The sequence below is a fragment of the Natator depressus genome, chromosome 11, assembly GCF_965152275.1.
Source record: "Natator depressus isolate rNatDep1 chromosome 11, rNatDep2.hap1, whole genome shotgun sequence".
Taxonomy (NCBI): domain Eukaryota; kingdom Metazoa; phylum Chordata; order Testudines; family Cheloniidae; genus Natator; species Natator depressus.
In genome coordinates this window covers 59,286,188-59,307,870 of record NC_134244.1, presented here as the reverse complement: position 1 = coordinate 59,307,870, position 21,683 = coordinate 59,286,188, and the positions used below count along the sequence as shown (strand labels likewise).

Genomic DNA, 21,683 nt, shown 5'->3' with positions numbered 1-21,683 from the left:
ACAAACAAAACTATGACAAGAAATAAAGTTAAGGAGGGGTATTTCTTACTGCTGTAGGTCTTTTTTCTTCCGGGGAAATAGCCTCCATAGAAAGTCATGTAGGATCTCTTACTCAAAAGCTGAGAAGTATCAATAGTGGCATTCCCAACAGAGCTCTTGACAGTTTGGTTCAGCTTTTCACAGTGCTCTTGACTCTCTGTCTGGTGTGGCTTTTCCCAGTGCGATTGGTCCTCCATTGCACGCTCCACATCTTGGTGATCTTCCACCTCTGTGCCCTAGGAGATGGCAGAATGACTGGCTTTACAATACAGCTGGACAGAAAATGGTTTTCCCCTGCAGCTAACTTCAATGAAAATGGGGGTTGGGGAGGAATCATTTTTGTCAATTTTCCACAGAAAATTTTAAAGTTTTGTCAGAAAACTAAAAAATGTCTTCAGTTTTGATGCAAAAACTCAACACTTTCTTTGGAAAGCAGACTTTTTTCACAGAATTTTAATCAAAAACCATTTTTCAACAGGTTTCAGAGTAACAGCCGTGTTAGTCTGTATTCGCAAAAAGAAAAGGAGTACTTGTGGCACCTTAGAGACTAAACAATTTATTTGAGCATAAGCTTTCGTAAGCTACAGCTCACTTCATCGGATGCAACATGCATGCAACATGCATCCGATGAAGTGAGCTGTAGCTCACGAAAGCTTATGCTCAAACAAATTGCTTAGTCTCTAAGGTGCCACAAGTCCTCCTTTTCATTTTTCCACAGAAAATTTTCAACCATCTATTTTTTACAAGCCCACATTCATGTATACCATTTCAGCCTGACTTATAATGCTAAGTCTTTCTCTTCTCAGTTGTCACAGGTTTCATTCTATGTAGGGTATCAACTGCTTAAATATACAACCACTTCTTTTTTGTTACATTTATTATGTTTTCTTTATATACCATATAGTCCAAGGGACTATGCGTGCCTGCATTGAAATCAATTGCAAAATTCCCACCAACTTCAGCAGTGCAAGACTGGGGCCGCAAACGATTGAGAACTTCTGATGGATATAATGCTGCTGGGTATTTCTCTTCTGCTGTCTCTCTGAATATGTACTAATTTATGACCGTTTGCATGGTAGCTCCTGCTTTGTACTTAAATTTTATCTTTTATTGTCTATTCAGCAATTCTTAAATCAGACGCTGAAAAAGTTACAGTGTTGAGGAAGAGACGGAATGCTAAGAGTATAACAGTTTCACTTCTATTCTTTATGTTAGTTCAGTATACTCAGGGTATGTCTACACTACCCACTGGATCGGCGGGCAGCGATCGATCCAGTGGGGGTTGATTTATCGCATCTAGTTTAGATGCGATAAATCAACCCCCGAGTGCTCTCCCGTCGACTCCTGTACTCCATCGCCGCGAGAGGCGCAGGCGGAGGGGGAGCAGCAGCAGTCTACTCACCACGGTGAAGACACCACAGTAAGTCGATCCAAGTACGTCAACTTCAGCTACATTATTCACATCGCTGAAGTTGCGTAACTTAAATCAATCCCCCCGCTAGTGCAGACCAGGGCTAAGTCAGTGCTGCCAAGGCATGGTTTGGGGCTAATTATACTGTCCTCCTCTGAGATCTACTGACTAAAAGCGTTATAGAAGAGTAAGGGTATGTCTACGCTGGCAGAGTTACATGGCTGGCAGTTACAGCTCTGCTCAGAGAGCACTGAAAGGAAACCGCTGTTGTGTGTTCACACTGTCAGCTGCCCGCACAATAGCGTGTTCACACTTGCAGCACTTGCAGTGGTATTCGGAGAGATGCACTCTGGGCAGCTATCTCACAGAGCATCTCTTCCTCTTCTCCTGCTAAAAGTTCTGGGAAGGCAGAGGGGGTTGTGGGGCATCCTGGGTCCTGTCCCAATGCCCCATGATGCATTGCTTCGCATCCCAGCAATCTCTGTGCTTCTGTCCGCATTTGGTGCCATCTTTCAGTGGTTTGTGTACTGCATGCTCTGCCTCTTTGGTCTGCAGGAATGGATCCCGCACTGTTGACCAATGTGCTGCTCGCTCTGACCAACATATCACAGTGGCAGCGGAGTTATTCCTTAAACTGCAAAGGCAAGAGGAGTTCAACACTGATCTCGCCACGCGTAGTAGCTACGACACAAGATTGCTTGTGGCATTCACGGAGGTGCTGACCACAGTGGAACGCTGCTTTTGGGCTCAGGAAACAAGTACTGAGTAGTGAGATCACATTGTCATGCACGTCTGGGATGATGAGCAGTGGCTGCAGAAGTTTCACATGAGGAAAGCCACATTCATGGGACCGTGTGATGAGCTCGCCCCAGCTCTGTGGCACAAGGACATGAGAATGAGAGCTGCCCTGTTGTTAGAGAAGCGCATGACGATTGCACTGTGGAAGCTGGCTACTCCAGACTATTACCGATCGGTCGCTAACCAGTTTGGAGTTGGAAAGTCGACCATTGGACTCGTGTTGACAGAAGTGTGCAGGGCCATTAATCGCATCCTGCTCCGAAAGACCGTGACTCTGGGCAACGTGCATGACACTGTGGATGGCTTTGCACAAATGGGCTTCCCTAACTGCGGCGGGGAAGGGGTGATTGATGGCACGCATATTCCAATTCTGGCACCAGACCACCTAGCCACCGACTACATTAATCGGAAGGGACATTTCTCTATGGTTCTCCAGGCACTTGTGGATCACCATGGGCATTTCACGGACATTAACGCAGGCTGGTCCGGAAAGGTGTATGACGTACGCATCTTTCGGAACACTGGCCTGTTCAGGAAGCTGCAAGCAGGGACTTTCTTTCCGGTCCAGAAGATCACTGTAGGGGAAGTCAAAATGCTCATTGTGATCCTGGGAGACTCTGCATACCCCTTAATGCCGTGGCTTACGAAGCCATGCATGGGGAACCTTGCAGCAGCAAGAAGCGGTTCAACAACAAGCTGAGCAAGTGCAGAATGACTGTGGAGTGTGCTTTTGGCCGTTTAAAGGGCCGCTGGAGCTCTCTGTATGGGAAGCTGGACTTGGCCGATGACCATATTCCTATGCTTATAGCCGCGTGCTGTATGCTCCATAATATTTGTGAAGGGAAAGGTGAAAGCTTCACTCAGGGCTGGACCACAGAGGCTCAGCACCTGGACCCTGAGTTTGAACAGCCTGAGACCAGGGCTATTAGAGGGTCGCAGTGCGGGGCCATAAGGATCAGGGATGCCTTGAGGCAGCAATTTAAAGCTGAAAGCCACTAATATTTGTTGCTATGCTCAGGAGTGCAGTGATTGTAATGTTAGGAGGTGATTGTGATTGGTGCAGATGATGCACTGTGAAAGTTTAAGAAAATTGCCTGTTGCTTTGTAGGGCTCTGTTTGCTTTCAATTAATGGAATAAAGGTTGCTTTCAAACCAAAACAATTATTTTATTAAAAAACAACAACCAGAGGAGAGAGACAAACAAAAAAACACATCAGCACTGTGTGAGATGGGGGAAGGGAGGGTGCCAGGAGGAGGTGGGGTCCTGGGACGGTTAAAGATTTGTGTATGTCCAGCTATCATATGCAACCTTGTCCTTTGGAGTACAGTGCAGCAGGTACTATACTTCAGCAGGGCTAAACTGCAGAGGGACAGGTGTTGAGTGCAGTGGGTAGTGGGTGTCCGCAGGGCTGGACTGTGACGAGGCAGGAGTGGAATGCAGTGGGTACAGACTGGAGACAGGAGGTTGATAAGAGTGTGTTGGCTGTGTCTGGGGGGGACGCATGGGAAGGACTTTTGCGACAGTGGCTGCAGGGGAGGGCGGGCGCAGAGCTGCTCGGTTTGCAGTGCTAGTAGCACCTGGAGCATGTCCGCTTGGCGCTCCATAATGTTTAAGAGCCGCTCCATGGCTTCGTTCTGGCATGCCGTGTTCTCCTTTCGGTCCCTCTTCTCACTGTCCCGCCCTCCTTCAACTCTTGTTTTTCGGCTGCGGAGTGCATCATGACCTCAAACAGAAAGTCTTCTTTAGTCCTTTGTGGCCGCTTTCTAATTCTGCGCCGCCGTTCAGCTGGCGATAACAAAGAGGGAGGCTGGGATCCCAAGGTCATATCTGTGAAGCCAAAATGCAACAGAAGCAGTACTGTTCGCAACACACAGACCACTGATTCAGTGATTTAAAACACAGCCACTATTCAAATACCTGCCACTAACTGGCTGACCCCAGGCAAGCACACATGAGCCACAAGACCCCCAAGATGGTGAGCAACTGCAGAGGCAGGAGAAATCAGTGTTCCACGACTGTACTGTATAATGGGCACGTGGCTCTTGGGGAGAGCCAACACTGTGTGTGGGGGAAGTGGGGAGGGCTTATAATCACATGTCCCCACATTTTCTACAGGTAGTGTTCATTATGGAAGATATCTCGTTCATTATGGAAGATATGAGGGTGAGCAGAGAATCAAAGGAGGGTCTTCTCCAAGACTGCAGCTTCCGCCCTGGCCCTTATGCGGCTCACTTGTGTGCAGCAATGGTTTCCCCCAGTGACAGCAGAGTGGCACGGGAAAGTTACCCTTAATGGGGCAAGAAACAAAGCAGCTCTGCCAAGGAAGCTGCAGCAGCGGATTTCCCAGTATCTCCATGAGAGTTTCGTGGAGATCTCTGGGGCAGATTCCCGTGAAGTGAGGAGTCAATCAACACCCTGTTCCGCCGCTCAGACTAGGCATGTGGTGGTACGTGCATGATACAGACACAAGCCTGCTTTCTGCAACCCTTCTGCCCCCGACAACTCGGTTCAGCGATTCCCAAAATCAAAGCCACTTACCAGGGGCCTCCTCTCCTGTTTGCACTTCACCAAGCTCTGACAGCTGTGACTGGCTAGCCTTCTCCGGGGTAGAGAAGAGCTCCTAGCTGCATGCATCTCTGACCTCCAAGTCGTCCTCTGCCTCTGGGTCCTCCTCCCACTCCACATCCTCGTCCAAGATTTCCTCCTCCTGGCTCGGTCCACTCCCGCCTGGCATGCGAGCCACTGAAGTATCTAAAGTGGATACTTTCACAGTGGAGGTGGGGTAGCCACCGAATATCGCGTCCAGCTCTTTGTAGAACCGGCAGCTCATGGGCACAGCACCGGAGCAGCGGTTTGCCTCCCATGCCTTGTGGTAGGCATTCCACAGCTCCTTCACTTTGATCCTGCACTGCAATGTGTCCCAGTCATGGCCCCTTTCTGTCATGCATTGTGAAATCTGTCCGTAGGCATCATAATTCCTACGGCTGGAGTGCAGCTGGGACTGAACAGCCTCCTCTCCCCAAATACCGATGAGTTCCAGCAGCTCAGCATTGCTCCAAGCGGTGGATCACTGGTCTGTGGAGCAGGCATGACCACCTGGAAAGATGCGCTGAGACCACTGCACGCATCGCCGAGAAAACAGGAAGGGGACTTTCAAAATTCCCTAGGAATTTAAGGGATGAGGCTCACAGTTGGTCACCTGAGGGGAGGCTCACAGTTGGTCACCTGAGGGGAGGGCAGCAGAGTTCAAACCAATGAGCAGAGAGGCGAGAACAGGCATTGTGGGACTCTTCCCAGAGGCCAACTGCAGGGTTGTAATTGACCAGGGTGTCTACACTGGCACTGCAGCACTGTAGCCCCGGTGCAGAAAGCTGTGCGCCTCTTGTTGGGGTGGTTTTTTTACAGCGCTGCAACTGCGCAGTTTCTGTGCACTAAGTGGCTTGGCAGTGAGTGCACCTCGGGAGTTACACCGCAGAAAGCTGCTTTACTGTGCAGAAACTTGCTAGTGTTGACAAGGCCTTAGGTATTATCATTTGTATGTAGGTTCTTACACCAGGCTCATCACCATAGTATATGTGTACATTAAGCAACATGACTAGTATCTGCTGCATGAAGCCAGAGCTATACTAGCAAAACTTTGCTGTAAGAATAACCACCATGCTAGTCCAGCACCAGTCCCAAGAGGAACTGAGGGGATTCTGATCTGTATGAAGACAGAGATCATCGTTGATAATGAAGAAATGGTACCTGTGGGACCCTTGTGCATGCTGCATTCTGGCTCCAGGTGGCCTCCCTTGCAGGTGGAGGTCTGAGTTCTAGACTCAGTCTTCTCACTGAAACCCGAACAGGTACTCGAGCTCTCCTCCGGCCATGTGCTTCTACTTCATCTCCTCCCACCAGGTTTTCTCTGTTCTCGGCCTCCTTCTGAAATGAGTAACTTTGGCCTGCAAGACAGCGTGTCAGGACTGGATCACAAAATGAACTGTTGCACTTCAGAGAGGTTCTAACTTATTTAGGGCCAAATTGTGGCATTTAGCCACTGATCCCCATTGGGAGTTGTACCACCCCAGCAGGAGAGCTGGGCCAGGTTGTGCCACAAGGACATGCTCCTTTCCTGAATGGCCTGGGGACATGTGATTAATGCAGGTCGAACTATCCTTTAGGAACAGGCTGATATGGAGGAGGGTAGGGCCCTGGCCACCTGAGCTTAGGGACAGCAATTGTGAGTGGCCCTTCTGCAGGGCATGAAAAGGGGACAAAGCTCCTTGTGTGCTCTCCCATGTACCTGGGAACAGGTGAGTCACAATGTGTCTCATAATTGATACTATATTCAAGAAAGTGGGGGTTCACTTCAATGATTGGATTTCTTTAGGGTGTTTCCCAGTGCTTTGGAAGTTAAAACTATGCATCCTGAAGAAAGGATTGAAACGTAACTTGAACGCAACCTGCATTAATAATTCACATCCTGTATCCTAGCAGAGTCTGTACCAAACAGGGGAGGTATTCATTGAACCAGGAGCAAAGCAACATCAAGTTGAAAAGGAAATTTACTATGGAAATTAACTTTCAAGCCTCAGGCAGATGTGGGAAAGGTTCATTGTACAGGGGATTTTCCCTGTACCATATTTTATATGGCTTTCCACTACTACTTTGACAGCTGCATGCTCCAAGCCTGCTCTGTAGTCAGCATGGCCTTGGCTTGCAACAAGTTTTTCAGCAGCATTGTGGTCTGTTCAGTACATTTATTCTGTTGGAATTTTCTTATTAGCACAGGGTTTGCATCAACATATGTCTTCTGCAAAGTTAACAAATCTTTCAGTAATGCTTTAGAGCAGTCACAGCCAACCTGTGTGCTGAGGACACTTGTGGTTTCAGAGGATGAATGTGTTAAGGAAAAAACTGTCCATTTTATTATGAATTGAAAATGTGTCCCCTGAGCTGCTCCCTGCAATTTTTAAACTGACGTGTTTGAGTCATGTCTGTTGCTGTGGAGGAGTTGCGGGTTCACTTCTTCTCACATCTTGCCCTGCAGCTGTGGTGTGGCCAGGAACACTGGGACCCTTTACTATTCCTTGCCTCTACATGTGCTCTGTAGCCCTTCCCTCCTTCCTCCACCCTCCAATGGCACCTGCTGCCTCACAGGGGAGAAAGAGCAGAGTAGCCTTGGTTGCTCCATAATTGCTGGCACATTTTAATAGCTTTCAGTGGAGCCAACAGACTAGGTGCACACTGCTTTGGATTTTCTCATGTAGCTCCTTGAAGCAGTCTGGCTGCACTGGAAGTATATTTAATTTGTTTTAGATTCTAAATGCTTCCTTCACAGAATCCTTGGGGGCAAATTCAAAATTACTGAAACAATGCACTGACCAATGTCAACAGACTGAAAGCAACTGAACTGGTGCAATATAAAAGGTGGGTGGTGTTATTTATTATTACTCCGCGCACAACAAACTGTGTATACATGCCACAGTCACCCCACGGCAAGCAAAAGCTTGAGAGAAAATGCATCTGACACCATGCCCTCAAATGACTATTCTAGCTTTGCTGGATCAGTGGTTGAGAGCCCCCTGCTGAGGAACAATCTTTCTTAGATGTCCAAATCTAATGACTGCCGCTTAGAGTGCATCTCATGGTCTCTGCTTTTCCTGCTGGTGTATAAGGAATATGGAGATCTCTCTGATAGCCAGGGCTCAAGCTGTGGGCTGGGCTGGCCTGGAAGGATCCCATGTGTATGTGCCTTTTATTGCATGGAAGAGAAGGCAGCTGGGTCAAAACAGTACCATCCCACCCTTTCCATGTAGCAGGCTTCATGGCTCCAGAATCCTTGTATCAGAAAGGGAAAGGAACACGCCATTTCTCTCCTTCCCCCAGCCCCAGGGGGAATCCACTCAGAGTTCATGCAGCCTGAGGCTGTACAGTATAACTTTTCTGAGGAGAACTCTTACCATGTAGCGAAAACCTCACCTCATTAAAGGGAAGCTCCAGGAGCAGTAACTGTCTAAGCCTAGAGTTGTGTAGAGATAGCAGCAGGGGACTGGGAAGCAAAGTGAAACCACAGGGCCTGCAGCAGATCCCCCCAGTTTGTGGGGGCTAAATGAACTCCTGCCTACCCCTGGGAAACAATTAGAGGGTAACACAGCACGGGGACCTGTGACAATTCCCCCTCTCTCCCAGCCGCCTCTTGTGTGGCTTTTTTGAGGGGGAATTCGATTGATCTATAGTGGCTTCTGACACTGACCTATTTTTGTAGTGCAAACACACAGGAAATCAGTGCAGTCGTTGGAGAACTGGGCCTAGATCCTGGGATGTATCAAACCTGTGCCCAGCTGCCCACAGCCCCAAGGGTTCACTCTGGCCGTCAGGAATCACCAAGGTATATCGATGCCCCATTTATACCTCCTGTTCTGGGGACTAGGTAGAGAGATGGTACAGGACCAGCAGCTATGTAGATGTTTTATACTGCTGGAGCAGAGGCCAGGGCATGGCTCTTGGTATAATACGCTCGCTGCAGCTAACCTCCCCAGGCAGGCAGGCAGCTAGCTGTATTTGGAACCAGCTGTGTGGTTCTTGAGTGATCTTCATGGATAGCCCCATGTAGAGGTCAGTAGGTACAGTATGTCTACACTGCAGCAGGGAGCATGTCTCCCAGCCTGGGTAGACAGACTTGTGCTAGCAGGGGTCGAGCTAGCACGCTCCAAATAGCTGTGTGGGTGTTGCTGCACCAGCAGAGGCTTGGGCTGGCCACCTGAGCTCAGACCTGTTCAACCTCCTGGGTCTAGCTCGGGTACCTAGCCCTGAGCCTCCACTGGTGCAGCCATGTCTCCATTTTTAGCGTGCTAGCTCAAGCCCCGCTAGTGTGCATCTGTCTACCTGAGCTGGGAGGGTTACTCCCAGCTGCAGTGTAAACACACCGATTGTGACCTCCAGATGGGATTATTGCAAAGGCAGTGGGTAACTGAGGCAAGGTCCACATCAGAGAGAAATGGTCACAGCTGCCTTCCCAGGTGTGCATGAGAAAAGACGCTTTTGGCTGTTGACACCACTTGGAAATAGATGTATGAACATGTGTACTGGAGTAGCAGGAACTGCCATGGCAAAGGAGAGGCAGCAATGAATCACGGAGAGTTGGGAAGGCTGGCAATGGGATACAGAGCTCTTCACCTAGGTCACTGGGTTTGAATCCAGACCGTTCAGTGATGAGTCCTTACTGTCTGAGGGCTGTCCAGTCACCTATGTAAAATGACTTGGTAGTCCAGTTCCCAGTGGACAAGTAGCCACACAACCAAATGTCCCTGCCAGGTTTGTGGCGAAGCTTGCTCTGCTGCTGCTCACGCTGTTCCTGTGGATAAACGCAGCACTCCGTTCTTGGTGCATGCACCCTTTTGAAGCACCACATTCCCTTCAAAAATCCGCTTTTTACAAAAAGATGTTTACATTTATGGAATTGTGAGCCCGGGCTCCAGAGCTGAGGGTGACCATTGTGCACAAACCAGGGAATGGCTGGGCCAGTACATGAGAGGCAGAGTCCAGGGCTACCCTTGAAATGTTCTCAGCACCTCCCATGATGTACTGAGGTTCTCAGCCCCCACTGCCTGCAATGGGAGTTGAGGGCACTATGGTGCCTCTTGGGATCAGACCTACATAAGTTTTGGAGGCATTGGTCATGTCTCAGAGTGGTGCCAGCAGCATCACAGATAACCTTAGAGACAGTGTTATGGAAGAAAGAGCAATATCACGGTGCTTTTCTACTTGTACTGTAAAATGAAGGAAGTGCTAAGGAGAGAAATGTTGGGTTCTTGTGTTTGCGGAGTTTGTGGATGTGGTGCAATAATAATGGCGCAGAGTGGAAACCTAAGGAAGTAAACTATTAGTGCACAACTCCTTTAACTTTAACAGAGGATTGTACATGTAGGTCCTTGTTTCTTGCCCTTAGCTGCACTGCTTACTCACTCTTACCTTATCTGGCCATCTCACTGAAAGATTCAATAGGTTTTGTTCTAATCCCAAACATTCCCTTACTAATTTTTGAAGTACGCCTTTTCTATGAAATGTTTCCTTTTTGAGAGCTATCTCATAAGATGATAACTTAGTAATAATACATCCCTTCAGAGAAGACTTTATTATGCACATGATCTGTCTACAGGCATAAACACTGAATCAAACATTAAATCTTACCCAGGGTGGATTTTTGTCTATTAAAAAATAATTACCTGCTACTATACCTGGATGGACGTGTTGGCTTAGCTCAGCCCAGAAAGATGGGAACACAGGCAGGAGGTGATATTTTTTGGGTGGAGCTGACAGGTCCTGTTGTCCTATTCTGTGATTTGGTGTGTTTAGGGAATTCTCCTGAAGTAATAAAGGGTCCCTGATATATCCTGGAAAGCATATATTGCAAAGCAAAGAGATGTTACTTGGGATAGGACAGGAGAGAATGTTACATGTGTTGGCTAGACCTAATTGAAAAATGGAAGGAAGGGGAAATACTGAAAAATTTTGAAGCCATTTTTATTCCATGGGTTTTGAAAAGGATGAGTTTCTGTCTATTCAACAATTTTGGTTGTGAACCTTCTAAATTTTTCAGTTTTCAATTTGGCTTTCCTTCCCCCCCCCCCCCCCGCACCGTTTTCATTTTCAACTTTGTTAAATAAGGTCATGTTTTTATTTCCATTTTTCAAACAATTTTTTTTCAACTAGTTCTGATATTGACAGGAATGTGTCTAGTACAGTGTATTGGCTCAGACTGTAAACTATACCTGTAGTTTGCAGGTTATTCAATTGTATACAGACTAAAGAATTAAAAATACATATGGACCATGAATAAACCTTCATCTATGGAAGATGCTGAAGGTTAGAGATTGGCCCAAACCAAAACCTCAGAGCTGAACTCCCCTGAAGTTCGGTAACATTTGGATCCAAATCCAAACTTTGTGATTGTCCTCTGTTGCTATAGTGGACTAAACCAACACCCCCACATTTGGGGAAAATTTAGGCTCAAGATACAGATCTTGCAGCTTGGGCCCACCTCTGTTTTGATAGATGTGGAAGTTTCCCTTCTCAAACTCTCCAGATCAGTAAGTACAGAACATGGATCTTTTCCATGTTACATCTCACTTGTATTTAAATTATGAGCATATCAGATTCTAGTATTCAGTACTGTAGCTTTCATAAACATTAAGTAAACATAACAAGGGGGTCCAATGCAACTCTTGTTGAAATCTATGCGTCTTTCTATTGATTTCAAAGGAAATTGGATTAGGCATTGTGACAAAGCTCTGTCCTTGCCTCCGTGGGTCCCGCATTTCCTGGCGGATTTCGCTAGCCTCAGAGGCTCACTGTGACCCTCCACGTAACCCTTCTCTCTCTAGAGACAAGGGTCACAGTCTACTGAGCCATTTTCATCATAAGCCAGTGAGGGAGGTGAGGAGAAGTTATCCTTCCTTGCACGGTCTCTGTTGTCTCCCAGTCTCAGTGATTAATCAGGGGGCAAAGCGGTGCGGGATGGGGAGCCCAGGCCCACCCTCTATTCCAGGCTCCAGCCCAGGGACTCTAATAGTATCAGCTATGGTATGCAGCTGCATAACTAGTATGGGGGCGCAGCAGCTTATCCATGAGGCGCTGGAATGTGGCTGGGGTCCCATGTAGTCCAAAAGGGAGGACGGTGTACTGGAATAGCCCATCCGGGGTGGAGAATACTGTCTTTTCTTTAACTTCTTTGTTCAGAGGAATCTGCCAGTACCCTTTTGTCAGATCCATTGTAGTCAAGAATCAGGCACTACTCAGTCGGTCAACCAGTTCGTCGATGCGTGGTACGGGGTATGCATCAAACTGGGATATTTCATTCAGCCGGCGAAAGTCATTACAGAATCTCATGGTACCGTCAGGTTTAGGCACTAGAACAATTGGATTGGACCACTGACTATAAGATTCTTCAATAACCCCTAATTCTAACATTTTCTTTACTTTGGCCTTGATTTCTTCTCTTTTGGCTGCTGGGATTCAGTAGGGACTCAATGTTACTTTGGCTCCGGGGATCGTGTGGATATGGTGATAGGTTTCAGTTGTCCGCCCTGGTTTTGTAGAGAACATCTCGGTTGCAATTAATCATGTTGGCTGCCTCGATCTTTTGGATCGGCGTCAAGTTGGATGATATCCTCACTTGCTCGTGTAAGTTATCCTCTTGGGGAAGGGTCTTCTGCATGACTAAGCATGCCTCTTGATCGTGCCAAGATTTTAGAAGATTGATGTGGTAAATTTGCTCCGATTTCCGGCGTCCTGGCTGCCACACCTTATAGTTCACCTCTCCCACAGCTTCGATTACTTCATAGGGTCCCTGCCACTGGGCCAACAGTTGACTTTCTGCTGTGGGCACCAGTACCATCACCCGATCCCCTGGTTGGAACCGTCGAAGCTTCGCTTGGTGGTTATAATGGGTTCGTTGGGTCTCCTGTGCTCTCTCCAAGTGTTCCCATACAATGGGCATAACTCGGGCTATCCAATCTCTCATCTGCAGTACATGCTCAACTATGTTCCTTCTGGGATTTGGCTCCTCTTCCCAGGCTTCTCTGGCTATATCCAATATACCCTGAGGGTGGCGCCCATATAGTAGTTTGAATGGAGAGAAACCCGTGGAGGCTTGCGGAACCTCCCAGATGGCGAACATGAGGTAAGGCAATAGGGTATCCCAATCTTTCCCATCCCAGCTCACCACTTTCCTGATCATAGCCTTGAGGGTCCTATTGTACCTTTCCACCAGGCCATCTGTTTGCGGGTGGTATACAGAGGTCCGTAGTGCTTGTACATGGATCAATGAACAGAGATCTTTCATCAACTTGTACATGAAAGGTGTCCTTGATCAGTCAATATCTCCTTGGGTAGCCCAACCCGGGCAAAGATCTGTACTAGCTCCTTATCTATTGTCTGGGAAGCTGTGTTGCATTGGGGAACAGCTTCCGGGTACTGGGTTGCGTAGTCCAGTACAACAAGCACATGTTGGTGGCCCCGAGCTGTCTTCTCTAGGGGCCCTAACAGATCCATGGCTATCCATTCAAAAGAAATCTCTATTATTGGAAGAGGTATCAAAGGAGCCCGCAAGTGCGGGCGAGGGCTATGTAACTGACACTCCGGACAAGAGGTGCAGTATCGCCGGACATCTTCATGTACTCCTGGCTACAAGAACCTCTGCAGGATCCGTGCCTGGGTTTTCTCTACCTCTAGGTGTCCTCCAAACAGGTGACTGTGGGCAAGACTCAATATGGCTTTTTGATGTTTTCGTGGCACCAGAAGTTGTTGTATCTCTTGCTCCTGCATTTGTATCACACGGTACAGGAGATCTTTCTTCACTATAAAGTAAGGTCCGGAACCCTGGACCTTCCCATCCACGGGTATCCCATCGATCTCGGCCACCTCTTTCCTGGTGTTATCATATCTGGGGTCCTCCGCCTGGTCCCGCCCAAAAGTCTCTCTCCCAGGACTAACCTGCCCAAGCTCCCACAGGCCGACTTCTGCTTCTTCCAATGGCTCGCTGCCATCATGGCTGGGGGCAGCCTCTGGCTCACCTTCTGTGGTGGAAGTTTCTCTGTTGGCTGCTTGCATCCATCTGCCTACTAGGGAGGTCTTCTGGCCTGGGTCAGGATCTGGGTTCCCAAGGTCTTTGCGACCTTCCTCTCTTTTTTTTGTCTTCTAGGTCTTTTGGGAGGCTGAGAACAGATCCTGAGAAATCTCAGCGAACATCGGGGGTTGACATTCCCCGTGACGAGTCGCTGTCCTCAGGGTCCCCACGTTCCTCCAGCCTCTCCTGGGGGAGGAAATTATCAAACCCTGGATAGTCCCTTCCAATGACTACAGGATATGGGAGTTTAGGAACTACGCCCACAGTCACCTCAGTGGGGTTTCCCTGAACCTCTGTCTCCATTGGGATGGTGGGGTAATGGCTCACGGCCCCATGCATGCACGTCACTGCTACGCGTTTGGCTTGTAGCAGCTGACTACTTTTTACCAGCTTACCCGATATGAGGGTGATAGCACTCCCAGAGTCCACAAGCGCTGTAATCTCTGCTCCATTTATCCTCACTGGCCTGGTGTAATTATGCAGGGCTAATGCGACCCCTGTGAGGTGGATAAGGGAGCATGGGACCTCCCAATCCCCCAAGTTGCATTGCATAGGCTCCTCGGTGCTGGGACACTGTGCTGCTATGTGTCCCCACTCCCCACATGCATAACATCGAAAATTGCTTTTAATCACTCCCCTATCCCAGGGGTTAGGGGGTTTAGTCCCGGGGTTCCCCCCACTCAGGCCAATCCCTTCCTTCTGGGGCCCCCGCTGGTTTTTGGCCTCCCACTTCTTCCACCTAGGACTCCCCGGGGGTTTGGCTGCCCAACCTTCCAGGGTTGGGGTCGGGTGCTTGCTTCGAAAGGGGCCTTCCTTGGGTAGTCGGATCAGTTCCCGGCTGTCATCTGTCTTTCTACCAGCGTGATCATCTCGTCGTACGTGGATGGATCATTCTGGCCTACCCATATGCGGCGATCTGGAGGCAGTCCCCGCATGTAATGGTCTATGACCAGGGTCTCCAAAATCTCCTCTGGCCTGCACACCTTGGGCTGTAACCACGAGAGTTGTATGAGATCGAATAGCTGGGACCTCGGGGGTTTGTTCTCCTGGTATTTCCACTCATGGAACCTCTGGGCCCTTACTGCTGCCATTACCCCTGATCGTGCTAGGATCTCTACCTTCAGACGGGTATAGTCAGTAGCATCTGTGGCAGGCAAGTCAAAGTAGGCCTTCTGGGCCTCTCCACACAAAAAAGGGGCGAGAATGCTGGCCCACTGCTCCAGGGGCCACACCTCACACTGAGCAGTCCTTTCAAATGAGAGGAGATATGCCTCTATATCATCTCCTGACATCATCTTTGGCAGACAACCAGTGGCCCTCAGGGTTTGCGTCCCATTGGACCCCTGGGCCTGGGTGGTGAGGATCTTCAGCAGGTCCACCACCTCTCTCAAGAGGGCACAATCTTGGGTCGCCTGGCTCATCAATAATTGATTGGTTTCCTGCTGTAGCCGCATAGACTCCTGTTGTGCCATTGCCTGACGCCGAGTGGCCTCCTGCTGGGCTGCCGTGGCTTGTACCAGAGCTCTGACCACCTCCTCCATTGTGGTACAAAGCAAACAAACAAACCAAAACAAAAAAAAATCCAAAACCCCAGTGCACTTTTTAAAAAAAACAAAACAAAACACTCTTTCTTCCGCCACGCTGTGAATGAAGTCCCACTCCTGACACCAGTTGTGACAAAGCTCTGTCCTTGCCTCCGTGGGTCCCGCGTTTCCTGGTGTATTTTGCTAGTCTCAGAGGCTCACTGTGACCCTCCATGTAACCCTTCTCTCTCTAGAGAACAAGGGTCACAGTCTACTGAGCCATTTTCATCATAAGCCAGCGAGGGAGGTGAGGAGAAGTTACCCTTCCTTGCACAGTCTCTGTTGTCTCCCAGTCTCAGTGATTAATCAGGGGGCAAAGCGGGGGGAGCCCGGGCCCACCCTCTACTCCGGGCTCCAGCCCAGGGACCCTAATAGTATCAGCTATGGTAGCTGACCTTTTAGAAACATGACATGTACAATTCCCTGGGCTACTTCCCTCACAGCAGCCCTCACTTCCTCAAGCTCCACTTCACCCTTACCTAAGGGCCTCCTTCCTTGTGCCTGATACGGTGTGTACTACTCAGACTCTCCAACAGCACAACCTCCTCCCACAGCTCTGGACATGCACACCCACCTGACTAACTGGGAGGCTTTTAACTAGTTTCAGCCAGCCCCTGATTGGCTTCAGCTGTCCCAATCAACCTAGCATTCTCCCTGCCTTCTGGAAAGTTCTTAAGTGACCTGGAGCAGCTGCCATTTCACTTATCCTGATACCAGGGATTTGTTTAGCCTGGAGCTAATATATCTATCTCCCACTACTTTTCTATAGCCATCTGGCCTTGCCCCATCACAGCATCTAGAGATGAAGTCTATTCTTTCTATTTATCAGCAAGAAATAGCTTGGTCTTTTAATTGTACTTGCTACACACAATTAATTTAATTTACTCAGTCCCCCAAATGTTAGCTTAGAAATATTTGCACTAACCTTGCTTAACTTTAGTTTCTACTGACCTGCACACTGGAGCCTGTATATAATGCTAGGATCCCAGGTCTGAGAGAGTCTGAAGAGGTACCTCTTGGCTGAATAGCCTGGACGAATCTGTCGGTCAATCTGGTTATCCGGCTTTTTCAGGAAATGGAGGTGTGGCTGCCAAGCTGTCCCTTTCTGATCCTTCTGCAGCAATAATATGCATGGCAAGACTTCAGTTGCTTTAAATTTTGTTTCTCCCTGCAGCTGGTGAGTTGATGTTAACAGATTCTAATCAATAACTCAGGGGAAAAAACCCTGAAGTTGCCTGCAGGCATAGTAGAAAAGGCATCTCAAGACAGTAGACTATGATGGGGAAATCACATGATGGTGAATTTAAAGCAAACAGGTTGGGAGTGCGAGTCTGAAAATTGCCCCCAAAAAACCCAAGGGAACAATTCAGATCTTCAGTTTAAATTAAATACCAGTGAAGGCTAAAGATAATCCGTCAAGAAAATAAATGTTATACTCTGGACATCAGGGAATTAATCCTACTTCTTTTGATGTTCATGGCTGTGCTCCACCTGATTTATCGAGAGCAGGATCAGGCCATGGATTTTTATTTATTTTTTTAATCTCTCTACCCATGTGGAAAATGAGAGTGGATTAAATAAAAATTGATCTGGACCTTAACTGAAATTCCCAACCAAATCCAAACCCTGACAGGATGCTGAAGCTTGAAAAAGTTTAGTTAGCTTTCTGATGCTTTCTAATTTTATCAGAGCTCTCTACAAGAGTGGGCCAGAAAATAAGACTTGTTTCATGAAAGTTATTGAGGTTTTGAAATCTGTTTCTGTTCCATATTGGAACAGAAATGGCACTCACGTGAAATGTGGGAGAACCAGGTAAGTGTCCTAACCACTAAGCTTTAGGGCTTGTCTTCACTACCAGGGTAAATCGACCTAAGTTATGCTACTCCAGATACGGAGTTGATGTAGCTTAGGTCGACTTATCCCAGTGTCTTCACTGTGCTGCGTCGATGGGAGATGCTCTCTGGTTGACTTCCCTTACTCTTCTCAGAGAGGTGGAGTACCGGGGTCGACTGGAGAGCACTCTGTCATCGATTTAGCGGGTCTTCACCAGACCGGCTAAATCGACCCCTGCTGCATCGATTGTAGCAGCATCGATCTCCCCGTAGTGGAGACAATCCCATCGAGTCAGTCTTTCTCTCTCTCAGGCCTGGTCTACGCTGGGGGCGGGGTGTGTGGAGATCGATCTAAGATACGCAACTTCAGCTACATGAATAGTGTAGCTGAAGTCGACGTACTTAGATCTACTTACCGCGGCATCTTCACGGCGGTGAGTTGACTGCTGCTGCTCCTTTGTCAACTTCGCTTGTGCCTCTCGCGGTGGTGGAGTACAGGAGTCAACGGGAGAGCACTCGGGGATCGATTTATCGTGTCTAGACTAGATGCAATAAATCGACCCCCGATAGATCAATCGCTACTCGCCAATCCAGCGGGTAGTGTAGACCTGGCCTCAGTCTTTTCTGTTGATGCTGTTCCACTTTGAAAAAATAATTAACTATTCATTGGGTCAGAGAGAAACTGACTGTATACCCTGGTGTGGTTAAGGCACATGCTTGGTATGTGGGATACCTAGGATCAAGTCCCTGCTCCAAATCTGGCAGAGGAGGGAAGCTGGGTCTCTGACATCCCTGATGAGTGCCCTAACCACTGGGCTAGCAGCTAATGTGGCGTGGGGAAAGGTCTTCCTCTTTCTCTCTACTTATCCTCTCCAAGAAATTTCATTCTGAACCTGAGAAAGTTTTGTAAAATTCCCAACCAGCTCTGCTGTCGACTTCTTGGTTTCACTAGAGACTGGAAGTGCAAGTGCCATATACCAATATATTGCAAGAAAAGCTATTCTTCTACATTTGCAATCTATACAAAACTAGAAAGTACCTAAAATGTCATTTCTAACCTAATGTCTATTTATTTGTGTTTTTTGTGGTCTTTGTTAATGTTGCAAGGAGCCATTTATGGAACTGAATAAATGAAAGATCTGGTCTTCTCATGGTATTTCAGTTGCTGGCTGATGAAAATACCAAGAGGAGAGTAGCTCTGGGGGTAATTTCAGTTCCACAATTGGCTTCCTGTGCGCAAAATAAAATAAAAATAAAACAAATACAGCTATGGAAAACTTAAATGCAAATACAAAGCTATTCTAGCTTATTTAAGTTCAGTTTTATTCTGATTCCCATAGCAGCTGAATGCACAGTCACAGCCAATATTCTTTTTAAGGCAATTTTTCAGGTACTTTGTCCTCCCACCATAGTACAAAACTTGCAGGAAAGAGCACATTTAGCCAGGGCGCGCATATCATTAATGCAACCATCTCACTGGGCTTCAAGAATTATTTTCCAATCAAATCTAGTTAAATCAAAGTGTAAGAGTGTTTGAAACAAATACCTTTGTTAAAGTCCCAAAATGTAGACTTAGTTTAAATTTAAATGAGACCACACTGTTCAATAGAATTAGATACTGATTGTTTAAAAGCATCTTGATGGGTTTAGGCCAGAGACCAACCTGTACTATGTGCTGCCATGTGGGAAACCCAGGTTTAATTCTCTCTTTTATTTCTCTTTTGTTGGGTTGTGCACCTATCTAGACTAGTCAGATGGGATAAACTCCACTCTCATAATGTTTGTAAAGTTTATGCTGGGACTTGGTGTCCTTGTGCTATGGCTCAGTGTAGCTATGTTGCTTTCAAACATCGTGACGTTGTGTTGTGGTGTTTTGACACGACACTGCAATGTGATGCTTGACATGCCCTGGAAATGATTCTGAGAACTTTTTGTGCCTTGCAAGCATGATAGTGTGAAGAGCAGGCCTACAGAATCCCTAGGGGGCATCACACTTAGTCCCTGATTAGGCAGGGAAGGAGCTCATACTGCCCTACAGAAACTTTTCTGGCTAGTTAGGAGTAGCATTGAGACATTCCACCAAAGGGAGACCTGTCACTCTTCTTCAGCTAGAAGGACTTGGATCCTGCATATCACAGCCAGCAGGAGTGCAAGTGAAAGTGCTGAAAACAAAGGAGCAACTCAATGACATACTTGGGAGAGAAAAGCAGTTCTATAACAGATATGGTAGAACCTCGGAGTTACGAACGCCAGAGTTAAGAACTGACCAGTCAACCACACACCACATTTGGAAGCAGAAGTGCGCAATCAGGCAGCAGCAGAGACAAATGAAATAAAGAAAGCAATTACAGTACAGTAGTGTGTTAAATATAAACTACTAAAAGAAAAAGGGAAAACAGCATTTTTCTTCTGCATAATAAAGTTTCAAAGCTGTATTAAGTCAATGTTCAGCTCTAAACTTTTGAAAGAACCACCATAACGTTTTGTTCAGAGTTACAAACGTTTCAGAGTTAGGAACAACCACCATTCCTGACCTTTCGTAACTCTGAGGTTCTACTGTACGTATTAATCTCAGTAACATTAAGGATGAAATCCTGGCCCCGTTGAAGTCAACGGCAAGACTCCCATTGACTTAAATAAAGCTGGATTCCACGCACGTTTATATATTTTAGAATATAATTATTTAATGGATTTATCATCTACATTAAGGTAATCTAAATCACTGTTTTCTAATCTTATTTTAAAGCTTTAACAAATCTACCATTCAGATGCCACTAGGGTGGGCAAATTAAAAATACCCAGATACGTATCTTTCCCGTTAAGCCATTGGGAAGATACAGTATTTGGGCTTTATAAGAAAACCGTTGTTGCTATTGGAAGAAAGAAATGGAAAGTAAAATAAGCAAGTAAATACAGAAATTATAATAACTCCACAAAGGGCAAGTGCAATGTTGGGAGCGGGGTGAGAGGGGAAGGGCAGCATGAGAGGGAAATGACTGAAGGGGCTCACAGCTGCATAATTAAGAGCATTAAGAGCGCAGGATATAGGGTGATACATGGAGGAATTAAAATACAATAGGCTGCTGCTATTCACGGGTGTGGCAGATGTAACGTAACTATCCCAAACTATGGGATACAGGAATCTTCAGCTTCTTCTAAAGCATCACCACAGACGTAAAATATTTTTGTGTGTTGGAGGGATGAGGTATGACAAGTTTGTATGTGAGCTCCCCAGAGCTTTGTGTCCCCTGACAATCCTAAATTGCAAGGCACCAGTCTGTCAGACATGGAAGACTGTAAAACTGTGGCAGGAGCCTAGAAAGGGGAGAGACAACTAGAACCTTGATCCTGCTCCCATTTAAAGGTTATGTTAAAACTCCCATTAACTTCAGGGAGGCAGGGTTGGGTTCTAATTCAGAAGAATTGACATCTAATAGTACTATAGCAAAATTTCCCAGTTAGCTTCAGTTTCTAATGGACTTAGATTCCATTGAGCTGAATTATTAGCATGTACAGAGTGCCCTGTTAATGAAAATTGCCACCATGCTTCACATAATAGCAGCAGGCATGTTGAGACTCGTCCATTTTCTTTGGTGCCACAGCCAGTTACTGTATGTAATCACTCTGCTCTGAGGTCCCCGTTTACACTTTTCTCATTGACTACTTGGGTAGGCATTTCTGGCTTTCAGTAAATTTGGCATTTCAGTAAATTTCAGTAAATCTGGCATTTCAGTAAATTTCTTCTACCCAGAGTTTTTTCCAAATAGGACCTGTTTTGTATTGAAGACTCACGCAGCGCCCAGTTGCCTTGCTTAATAAAATATTTAAGCATAAATTTTCAAGTGTCCACTCATTTTGAGTGTCTCAGATTGAAGGCCCTTCTTGATACACTTAAAGTCTGACTTTCACCCACAACTCCAGTTGAAATCAGGTCCTGTGTTGGGCATCTGGAAACTGAGGCACCTGCGTGTATGAATTGTTGAAAATGTGAACCTTAGCTGTTATTGAACACAGGAAAAGTTTCCAATTAAAGAGAGAGAAAAACAAGTCTAACACTCCCCTTTGGAAACTGCTCCTTTGCACAGCTCTTCCTCCAGAGTAAATAAACCACACGCATTTGCAGGCTAGAACCTCACTTGTAGCATTTGGAAATTTCACCGTGTTGTAACTGTAGGGGTCCTGACCCAAAAAGGAGTTGTGTGTTATGGGGGGGTCACGAGATTATTGTAGGGGAAGTTGCGCTACTGCTACTCTCACTTCTGTACTGCTACTGAGAGCGGCGGCTGCCGGCCAGGACCCCAGCTCTGAAGGCAGAGCCGCTGCCAGCAGCAGTGCAGAAGTAAGGATGGCCTGGTATGGTATTGCCACCCTTACTTCTGCGCTGCTGCTGTGCAGTAGCCACCACTCT

At 47.1% G+C, this 21,683-nt stretch overlaps 1 protein-coding gene across 11 annotated transcripts in view; it reads right to left on the bottom strand.

Annotated features, from left to right (window-relative positions):
• The window catches only part of KIAA2012 (KIAA2012 ortholog), a 103,123-nt gene that overhangs the window by 68,382 nt on the left and 13,058 nt on the right, over positions 1-21,683 (bottom strand). For 8 of the 11 annotated variants that reach the window (XM_074967937.1, XM_074967936.1, XM_074967933.1 and 5 more), the window contains exons 3-6: positions 16,395-16,557; positions 10,460-10,627; positions 5,997-6,193; positions 50-275 (exon numbers count right to left, since the gene is read on the bottom strand). In XM_074967937.1, the coding sequence (XP_074824038.1) occupies positions 50-275; positions 5,997-6,193; positions 10,460-10,627; positions 16,395-16,557 (754 nt within the window). The remainder of the gene's footprint in view (positions 1-49; positions 276-5,996; positions 6,194-10,459; positions 10,628-16,394; positions 16,558-21,683) is intronic. The other 3 variants (XM_074967935.1, XM_074967934.1, XM_074967938.1) reach the window with 2 other exon arrangements.